The sequence below is a fragment of the Ascaphus truei genome, chromosome 3 (assembly GCF_040206685.1).
Source record: "Ascaphus truei isolate aAscTru1 chromosome 3, aAscTru1.hap1, whole genome shotgun sequence".
In the NCBI taxonomy this organism is placed as follows: Eukaryota; Metazoa; Chordata; class Amphibia; order Anura; family Ascaphidae; genus Ascaphus; species Ascaphus truei.
The window spans coordinates 432,285,731-432,297,316 of NC_134485.1; the positions used below are offsets into that span (position 1 = coordinate 432,285,731).

Genomic DNA, 11,586 nt, shown 5'->3' on the forward strand with positions numbered 1-11,586 from the left:
GGTTCCCTATAGGCTTAAGCTTGCTGCATGGTCACAGCTTTGAGCACAGCCAGGGTATGCTGGGTGCTGTATGCTGGGTGATAATGGGGAAAGGCGGGGTTGCAGACCTGCCTAAGACATACAGATGAGCATACAGTTATATTTGCATATTTGCTTTCCTGTGGAGGGTTTTTGTCACTTTTTTTACTCACCATAACTTAACTCAGTATTATGGTTTAGCCTATCCCATAGCCTCTCTTGCATTCCCAGTAAAATCAACTCCACACTGATGAGACCCATCAAGGTCGAAACGGCTGTCTGTGGGTGGTTTTCTGGGTATGCACCTTAACCCTGGCTGTGCTCAAAGCTGTGACCATGCAGCAAGCTTAAGCCTATAGGGAACCATGTTAAAAATGGTTATTGAGGCAAAAAGTGACACTGTGTGCTCATTTGCATGTCATTTCCCAGAATCCCTTGCTGCAGTGGAAGTGCTGTATGCTGGGTGATAATGGGGAAAGGTGGGGTTGCAGACCTGCCTAAGACGCACATATACACACACATATAGAAATAACAAAAAGCACATCAACAAATGAAATTCATAATAAACTCGCATAAATTCACGTGGAGTAAAGGTGTTAGAATACTAACTAAAGCTGTCCCTGTAGACGCTGCCAGTAAGTCCGCAGCCCCACGGGCATTGAGATGGTAGAAATTGCACAGAAAGAATGACCAAGACGCAACAAATAGAGAAAAGGACATAGAGTAGTGCGTCCTAGCACACAATTATCTGCTTGCAAGGTAAGTATTGCATTCACATTGGGATATCGTTAAAAACGCATCTCTCCGGAAACTTTAACCCCTGAAGAAGCCGTCAGGTGAAACGCGTAGGGTGAAGGTGCTTTGCGGCACAGAGATGGGTGGAGTAGAGGAAGAAACCAATAGATTGCTGAGCACCCGGGCACTGACTGACGTAATCGCCAGGGAGGAGATAATCGAACGCGAGCAGCTCGTCTTAAAGCGCCTCTTTTTTAAACGTGATGGGAGAGTGAGGAACTTCGCTGCCTAAAGACACTGGATCCCGTGTGACTGCAAGGTCCTGCGTTGTATGCGGCAGTTCCTAAAGACACCGGCTCCCATGTGACTGCAAGGTCCTGCATTGTATGCGGCAGTTCCTAAAGACACCGGTTCCCGTGTGACTGCAATGTCCTGCATTGTATGCGGCAGTTCCTAAAGACATCGGTTCCCGTGTGACTGCAAGGTCCTGCGTTGTATGCGGCAGTTCCTAAAGACACCGGTTCCCGTGTGACTGCAAGGTCCTGCATTGTATGCGGCAGTTCCTAAAGACACCGGTTCCCGTGTGACTGCAAGGTCCTGCATTGTATGCGGCAGTTCCTAAAGACACCGGCTCCCGTGTGACTGCAAGGTCCTGCATTGTATGCGGCAGTTCCTAAAGACACCGGATCCCGTGTGACTGCAAGGTCCTGCATTGTATGCGGCAGTTCCTAAAGACATCGGCTCCCGTGTGACTGCAAGGTCCTGCATTGTATGCGGCAGTTCCTAAAGACATCGGTTCCCGTGTGACTGCAAGGTCCTGCATTGTATGCGGCAGTTCCTAAAGACATCGGCTCCCGTGTGACTGCAAGGTCCTGCATTGTATGCGGCAGTTCCTAAAGACATCGGTTCCCGTGTGACTGCAAGGTCCTGCATTGTATGCGGCAGTTCCTAAAGACACCGGTGCCCGTGTGACTGCAAGGTCCTGCGTTGTATGCGGCAGTTCCTAAAGACATCGGTTCCCGTGTGACTGCAAGGTCCTGCATTGTATGCGGCAGTTCCTAAAGACACCGGATCCCGTGTGACTGCAAGGTCCTGCGTTGTATGCGGCAGTTCCTAAAGACACCGGATCCCGTGTGACTGCAAGGTCCTGCATTGTATGCGGCAGTTCCTAAAGACATCGGCTCCCGTGTGACTGCAAGGTCCTGCATTGTATGCGGCAGTTCCTAAAGACACCGGTTCCCGTGTGACTGCAAGGTCCTGCATTGTATGCGGCAGTTCCTAAAGACACCGGATCCTGTGTGACTGCAAGGTCCTGCGTTGTATGCGGCAGTTCCTAAAGACATCGGTTCCCGTGTGACTGCAAGGTCCTGCGTTGTATGCGGCAGTTCCTAAAGACACCGGATCCCGTGTGACTGCAAGGTCCTGCATTGTATGCGGCAGTTCCTAAAGACACCGGCTCCCGTGTGACTGCAAGGTCCTGCATTGTATGCGGCAGTTCCTAAAGACACCGGTTCCCGTGTGACTGCAAGGTCCTGCGTTGTATGCGGCAGTTCTAAAGACACCGGATCCCGTGTGACTGCAAGGTCCTGCATTGTATGCGGCAGTTCCTAAAGACACCGGTTCCCGTGTGACTGCAAGGTCCTGCGTTGTATGCGGTAGTTCCTAAAGACACTGGATCCCGTGTGACTGCAAGGTCCTGCATTGTATGCGGCAGTTCCTAAAGACATCGGTTCCCGTGTGACTGCAAGGTCCTGCGTTGTATGCGGTAGTTCCTAAAGACACCGGATCCCGTGTGACTGCAAGGTCCTGCATTGTATGCGGCAGTTCCTAAAGACATCGGTTCCCGTGTGACTGCAAGGTCCTGCATTGTATGCGGCAGTTCCTAAAGACACCGGCTCCCGTGTGACTGCAAGGTCCTGCATTGTATGCGGCAGTTCCTAAAGACACCGGTGCCCGTGTGACTGCAAGGTCCTGCGTTGAATGCGGCAGTTCCTAAAGACACCGGTTCCCGTGTGACTGCAAGGTCCTGCATTGTATGCGGCAGTTCCTAAAGACACCGGATCCCGTGTGACTGCAAGGTCCTACATTGTATGCGGCAGTTCCTAAAGACACCGGCTCCCGTGTGACTGCAAGGTCCTGCATTGTATGCGGCAGTTCCTAAAGACACCGGATCCCGTGTGACTGCAAGGTCCTGCATTGTATGCGGCAGTTCCTAAAGACACCGGCTCCCGTGTGACTGCAAGGTCCTGCATTGTATGCGGCAGTTCCTAAAGACATCGGTTCCCGTGTGACTGCAAGGTCCTGCATTGTATGCGGCAGTTCCTAAAGACATCGGTTCCCGTGTGACTGCAAGGTCCTGCGTTGTATGCGGCAGTTCCTAAAGACACCGGTTCCCGTGTGACTGCAAGGTCCTGCATTGTATGCGGCAGTTCCTAAAGACACCGGTGCCTGTGTGACTGCAAGGTCCTGCATTGTATGCGGCAGTTCCTAAAGACACTGGATCCCGTGTGACTGCAAGGTCCTGCATTGTATGCGGCAGTTCCTAAAGACACCGGCTCCCGTGTGACTACAAGGTCCTGCATTGTATGCGGCAGTTCCTAAAGACACCGGATCCCGTGTGACTGCAAGGTCCTGCATTGTATGCGGCAGTTCCTAAAGACACCGGTTCCCGTGTGACTGCAAGGTCCTGCGTTGTATGCGGCAGTTCCTAAAGACACCGGTTCCCGTGTGACTGCAAGGTCCTGCATTGTATGCGGCAGTTCCTAAAGACACCGGTGCCTGTGTGACTGCAAGGTCCTGCATTGTATGCGGCAGTTCCTAAAGACACTGGATCCCGTGTGACTGCAAGGTCCTGCATTGTATGCGGCAGTTCCTAAAGACATCGGCTCCCGTGTGACTGCAAGGCCCTGCATTGTATGCGGCAGTTCCTAAAGACACCGGCTCCCGTGTGACTGCAAGGTCCTGCATTGTATGCGGCAGTTCCTAAAGACACCGGTTCCCGTGTGACTGCAAGGTCCTGCATTGTATGCGGCAGTTCCTAAAGACACCGGATCCCGTGTGACTGCAAGGCCCTGCATTGTATGCGGCAGTTCCAGACCCAATGTTTTTGGACGGATGCGTTTTCAAAGATATGCAAAATGTGAGTGCAATACTTACCTTGCAAGCAGTGCAATACTTACCTTGCAAGCAGTGCAATACTTACCTTGCAAGCAGTGCAATACTTACCTTGCAAGCAGATAATTGTGTGCTAGGACGCACTACGCTATGTCTTTTTCTCTATTTTTTTGTGCCTAGGCCGCGGTGTATATATATATATATATATATATATATATATATATATGTATGTATATATATATATATATATATATATGTATGTATATATATATATATATATATATATATATGTATATATGTATATATATATATATATGTATATGTATATATATATATGTATATATATATATATGTATATATATATGTATATATATATATATGTATATATATATGTATATATATATGTATATATATATATATGTATATATATATATATATGTATGTATATATATATACATATATATATATATATATATATATATATATATATATATATATATATATATATATATATATATATATATATATATATATATATACACAGTGGTAAATACATACAGTGGTGACAAAACGTTTGTGGACCACTTAGGATTTTCACATATTTTTAACCTGAAATTTTGTTAGATCTTAATCTAAGTCCTAATAATCGGTAAAGATAACCTGATCAAACAAATTACACAATGACATGATATTTATTCATCATTTATGTATCCACAAATCATTCAACATTCAATATCCACGTGTAAAAGAGTTTGCGAACCTTTAGGGGGTCTTTGAGCAGCAATGACTTCAACTAAGAGTTTCCTGTAACTGCTGGTCAGTCTCTCACATCGGTTTTGAGGAATTTTGGTCCATTTCTCCTTACAGTACTGCTTCAACTCATGACCCACTTTTGGTTCAGCTTCAGCTCATGGACGGATGGCCTGACATTCTCCTCTAGAATCTTTTCATATAATGCAGAGTTCATGGTTGTGTCATTGATGGCGCGCCGTCCAGGTCCTGAGGCAGCAAAGCAGCCCCAAACCGTCACACTCCCACCACCATGCCTGACGATTGGGATGAGTTTCTTCTGTTCGAACACAGAGTTAAGCAAAAAACAAACATAAAGTTTCTCATTGAGGCCAAAAAGTTCTACCTTTTGACTAATCTGTCTTGAGAACATTTTTCCAGAAGTCTTGTGGATCATCTATGTGCTCTTTGGTGAACTTCAGATGGGCAGCAATGTTCTTTTTAGAGAGCAGTGGTTTCCTCCTGGCAATCCTTCCATGAACATCGTTCTTGTTCAGCCTTTTTCTGATAGTTGAGTCATGAACACTCACATTAGCCAAGACGAGAGTGGCCTGCAGATCCATGGACAGTACTCTGGGGTTCTTTGTGACTTCCTGGATGATTTGCCTGTTTGTTCTTAGAGAGATTTTGGTTGGACGTCCGCTTCTGGGTAGAGTGACTGTGGTCTTGAACTTTCTCCATGTTGTAGACTATCTGTCTGAGAGGTGATTGGTGGAGCCCCAAATCCTTAGAAATGGTTTTGTAACCTTTTCTAGACTGATGATCAATAACTGCTTTTCTGAGGTCCTCAGAGATTTATTTTGATTGTGACATTACGTTTTTCCACACACCTGTATTGTGAAGACCAAACTCACAAAGTTTCTGATCTTTATATAGGTTGGAGCATCCAAAATTCACCACTGAAGATCTACCTAATTATTTAAACACCTGATTCTAATTATCCCCTTTAATTTAGCTAATACCAGGGTATCACTTACTTTTGCACATACCCTGACTCTTAATTTCTCATTGTTTGTCTAATTCAGACATCATGTTTAAAAAGATATGGAATTGGTTAATATAATCCGTATAGGATATTAAAGAAAAGGTTTTAATTCATGAAGGTCTTCATGGAAAAATGATGGAATCTCTGTAATTATCGTTGGGGTTCACAAACGTTTTCTCGCCACTGTGTGTTTGTGAATTTATTAAATTAATAAATGGATAAATGAATATAAACAGAAAATAAAGGCACTAACAAAACGTCCTTGCAAATTGCCCGGGTGTTCTGTAAATGTTTGTAGAACGTATTCGTCTAAAGAACAGGCGTTCAGAGGAAATATCCAATGGTGAAACGTAGTTTTACACATGCACATTTACTGAATATATACATATAAAGTAGTAAATATTAATAATGGTATGGGTTAAATATCAGTATGGAAGATGTAAATGCAGAGAGTAAATACCCATTCCTCTCTTGTGTCTCTATGTTCTGTCATTGCAGTAATGCAGTGTCTGCCTCCTTTCTTTTCCAGCCTCTGAGGTCCTGAAGAAGGGTCACCCCCGAATCCAGTCTCACGAACGTGCCCCTCTTGCCCCAACACAGACCCCAGAACTTTAGGGAACAACCGAGTGACCCCATCCAGTTATGCTCTGAGCATGACCCACTAGTGTGTGCGTGTCAATTCCCACTCACAAGGGCACATCTACACGCTCCCCACTACCTCCTGACAAATATTCCACTATGTTACTGCCAGCTCTGCTGTGTGTGTGTCTGTGTGTCTGTGCCGAGGTACAACAAGGAACTCCAGCAGCAGTGACATTCACACACTGTCATTTCCACCATGTTTTCAACCTGTGGTCACTTCTCTCATAGTCCTTGCTCTCTAAGGCAATATGAAGTGGTGTTGATGAGTTATGTGATGGAAACCCTATGGGCCATATGCAATCGTATTCCATGATGGTAACCCAATTCAAGAGTGCCTTGATGTTCTGCGAATTACATTCTATGTCTTTCATAAATGATAAATGCTTACATATGTCTAAACCCCTGCGAAACTCTGGACTGGCGGCACCCCTGTGCATGTGTCACCCCTATAGAAGGACCAGGTGGGTTGCAGTAGAACTGCTAAGCATGCTGGGAGATGTGTTTTCTGTACAATATTTGATGATCTTTGTATGCACCGTTCAATACAAGGCAAATGTTTTGACAAAGAACATTCAGGCAGAAGGTGTGCAGTTTTCTTTATGTAACCACAATCAGGGAAGTAAAGGTGAGTCATGCGATACTGACCCACGGGTCTGGGCTCTATAGCCAGTGTGCGCAGAACTGCAATACATAGCAATGCAAAACTGACCCACGGGTCTGGGCTCTATAGCCAGTGTGCGCAGAACTGCAATACATAGCAATGCGACACTGACCCACGGGTCTGGGCTCTATAGCCAGTGTGCGCAGAACTGCAATACATAGCAATGCGACACTGACCCACGGGTCTGGGCTCTATAGCCAGTGTGCGCAGAACTGCAATACATAGCAATGCGACACTGACCCACGGGTCTGGGCTCTATAGCCAGTGTGTGCAGAACTGCAATACATAGCAATGCGAAACTGACCCACGGGTCTGGGCTCTATAGCCAGTGTGTGCAGAACTGCAATACATAGCAATGCGACACTGAGCCACGGGTCTGGGCTCTATACCCAGTTTGTGCAGAACTGCAATACACAGCAATGCGACACTGACCCACGGGTCTGGGCTCTATAGCCAGTGTGCGCAGAACTGCAATACATAGCAATGCGACACTGACCCACGGGTCTGGGCTCTATAGCCAGTGTGCGCAGGACTGCAATACACAGCGATGCGACACTGACCCACGGGTCTGGGCTCTATAGCCAGTGTGCGCAGAACTGCAATACACAGCAATGCGACACTGACCCACGGGTCTGGGCTCTATAGCCAGTGTGCGCAGAACTGCAATACACAGCAATGCGACACTGACCCACGGGTCTGGGCTCTATAGCCAGTGTGTGCAGAACTGCAATACATAGCAATGCGACACTGACCCACGGGTCTGGGCTCTATAGCCAGTGTGTGCAGAACTGCAATACACAGCAATGCGACACTGACCCACGGGTCTGGGCTCTATAGCCAGTGTGCGCAGAACTGCAATACATAGCAATGCGACACTGACCCACGGGTCTGGGCTCTATAGCCAGTGTGTGCAGAACTGCAATACATAGCAATGCGACACTGACCCACGGGTCTGGGCTCTATAGCCAGTGTGTGCAGAACTGCAATACATAGCAATGCGACACTGACCCACGGGTCTGGGCTCTATAGCCAGTGTGCGCAGAACTGCAATACATAGCAATGCGACACTGACCCACGGGTCTGGGCTCTATAGCCAGTGTGCGCAGAACTGCAATACATAGCAATGCGACACTGACCCACGGGTCTGGGCTCTATAGCCAGTGTGTGCAGGACTGCAATACATAGCAATGCGACACTGACCCACGGGTCTGGGCTCTATAGCCAGTGTGCGCAGAACTGCAATACATAGCAATGCAAAACTGACCCACGGGTCTGGGCTCTATAGCCAGTGTGCGCAGAACTGCAATACATAGCAATGCGAAACTGACCCACGGGTCTGGGCTCTATAGCCAGTGTGCGTAGAACTGCAATACATAGCAATGCGAAACTGACCCACGGGTCTGGGCTCTATAGCCAGTGTGTGCAGAACTGCAATACATAGCAATGCGAAACTGACCCACGGGTCTGGGCTCTATAGCCAGTGTGCGCAGAACTGCAATACACAGCAATGCGACACTGACCCACGGGTCTGGGCTCTATAGCCAGTTTGAGCAGAACTGCAATACATAGCAATGCGACACTGAGCCACGGGTCTGGGCTCTATACCCAGTTTGTGCAGAACTGCAATACACAGCAATGCGACACTGACCCACGGGTCTGGGCTCTATAGCCAGTGTGCGCAGAACTGCAATACATAGCAATGCGACACTGACCCACGGGTCTGGGCTCTATAGCCAGTGTGCGCAGGACTGCAATACACAGCGATGCGACACTGACCCACGGGTCTGGGCTCTATAGCCAGTGTGCGCAGAACTGCAATACACAGCAATGCGACACTGACCCACGGGTCTGGGCTCTATAGCCAGTGTGCGCAGAACTGCAATACACAGCAATGCGACACTGACCCACGGGTCTGGGCTCTATAGCCAGTGTGTGCAGAACTGCAATACATAGCAATGCGACACTGACCCACGGGTCTGGGCTCTATAGCCAGTGTGTGCAGAACTGCAATACACAGCAATGCGACACTGACCCACGGGTCTGGGCTCTATAGCCAGTGTGCGCAGAACTGCAATACATAGCAATGCGACACTGACCCACGGGTCTGGGCTCTATAGCCAGTGTGTGCAGAACTGCAATACATAGCAATGCGACACTGACCCACGGGTCTGGGCTCTATAGCCAGTGTGTGCAGAACTGCAATACATAGCAATGCGACACTGACCCACGGGTCTGGGCTCTATAGCCAGTGTGCGCAGAACTGCAATACATAGCAATGCGACACTGACCCACGGGTCTGGGCTCTATAGCCAGTGTGCGCAGAACTGCAATACATAGCAATGCGACACTGACCCACGGGTCTGGGCTCTATAGCCAGTGTGTGCAGGACTGCAATACATAGCAATGCGACACTGACCCACGGGTCTGGGCTCTATAGCCAGTGTGTGCAGAACTGCAATACATAGCAATGCGACACTGACCCACGGGTCTGGGCTCTATAGCCAGTGTGTGCAGGACTGCAATACATAGCAATGCGACACTGACCCACGGGTCTGGGCTCTATAGCCAGTGTGCGCAGGACTGCAATATATAGCAATGCGACACTGACCCACGGGTCTGGGCTCTATAGCCAGTGTGTGCAGAACTGCAATACACAGCAATGCGACACTGACCCACGGGTCTGGGCTCTATAGCCAGTGTCCGCAGAACTGCAATACACAGCAATGCGACACTGACCCACGGGTCTGGGCTCTATAGCCAGTGTGTGCAGAACTGCAATACATAGCAATGCGACACTGAGCCACGGGTCTGGGCTCTATACCCAGTTTGTGCAGAACTGCAATACACAGCAATGCGACACTGACCCACGGGTCTGGGCTCTATAGCCAGTGTGCGCAGAACTGCAATACATAGCAATGCGACACTGACCCACGGGTCTGGGCTCTATAGCCAGTGTGCGCAGGACTGCAATACACAGCGATGCGACACTGACCCACGGGTCTGGGCTCTATAGCCAGTGTGCGCAGAACTGCAATACACAGCAATGCGACACTGACCCACGGGTCTGGGCTCTATAGCCAGTGTGCGCAGAACTGCAATACACAGCAATGCGACACTGACCCACGGGTCTGGGCTCTATAGCCAGTGTGTGCAGAACTGCAATACATAGCAATGCGACACTGACCCACGGGTCTGGGCTCTATAGCCAGTGTGTGCAGAACTGCAATACACAGCAATGCGACACTGACCCACGGGTCTGGGCTCTATAGCCAGTGTGCGCAGAACTGCAATACATAGCAATGCGACACTGACCCACGGGTCTGGGCTCTATAGCCAGTGTGCGCAGAACTGCAATACATAGCAATGCGACACTGACCCACGGGTCTGGGCTCTATAGCCAGTGTGCGCAGAACTGCAATACATAGCAATGCGACACTGACCCACGGGTCTGGGCTCTATAGCCAGTGTGCGCAGAACTGCAATACATAGCAATGCGACACTGACCCACGGGTCTGGGCTCTATAGCCAGTGTGTGCAGGACTGCAATACATAGCAATGCGACACTGACCCACGGGTCTGGGCTCTATAGCCAGTGTGCGCAGAACTGCAATACATAGCAATGCAAAACTGACCCACGGGTCTGGGCTCTATAGCCAGTGTGCGCAGAACTGCAATACATAGCAATGCGAAACTGACCCACGGGTCTGGGCTCTATAGCCAGTGTGCGTAGAACTGCAATACATAGCAATGCGAAACTGACCCACGGGTCTGGGCTCTATAGCCAGTGTGTGCAGAACTGCAATACATAGCAATGCGAAACTGACCCACGGGTCTGGGCTCTATAGCCAGTGTGCGCAGAACTGCAATACACAGCAATGCGACACTGACCCACGGGTCTGGGCTCTATAGCCAGTTTGAGCAGAACTGCAATACATAGCAATGCGACACTGAGCCACGGGTCTGGGCTCTATACCCAGTTTGTGCAGAACTGCAATACACAGCAATGCGACACTGACCCACGGGTCTGGGCTCTATAGCCAGTGTGCGCAGAACTGCAATACATAGCAATGCGACACTGACCCACGGGTCTGGGCTCTATAGCCAGTGTGCGCAGGACTGCAATACACAGCGATGCGACACTGACCCACGGGTCTGGGCTCTATAGCCAGTGTGCGCAGAACTGCAATACACAGCAATGCGACACTGACCCACGGGTCTGGGCTCTATAGCCAGTGTGCGCAGAACTGCAATACACAGCAATGCGACACTGACCCACGGGTCTGGGCTCTATAGCCAGTGTGTGCAGAACTGCAATACATAGCAATGCGACACTGACCCACGGGTCTGGGCTCTATAGCCAGTGTGTGCAGAACTGCAATACACAGCAATGCGACACTGACCCACGGGTCTGGGCTCTATAGCCAGTGTGCGCAGAACTGCAATACATAGCAATGCGACACTGACCCACGGGTCTGGGCTCTATAGCCAGTGTGTGCAGAACTGCAATACATAGCAATGCGACACTGACCCACGGGTCTGGGCTCTATAGCCAGTGTGTGCAGAACTGCAATACATAGCAATGCGACACTGACCCACGGGTCTGGGCTCTATAGCCAGTGTGCGCAGAACTGCAATACATAGC

General features: G+C 49.1%; 1 protein-coding gene across 7 annotated transcripts in view; it reads left to right on the top strand.

Moving 5' to 3' along the window:
- Positions 1-6,865, top strand: part of POPDC2 (popeye domain cAMP effector 2) — a 28,960-nt gene extending 22,095 nt beyond the window's left edge. For all 7 annotated transcript variants that reach the window (XR_012800091.1, XR_012800092.1, XM_075592919.1 and 4 more), the window contains one exon: positions 6,171-6,865. Coding sequence is in view for 2 of the 7 variants with exons in the window: in XM_075592923.1 (XP_075449038.1) it covers positions 6,171-6,256 (86 nt within the window). In the remaining 5 variants the exon portion in view is untranslated. The remainder of the gene's footprint in view (positions 1-6,170) is intronic.
- Positions 6,866-11,586: the final 4,721 nt, after the last annotated feature.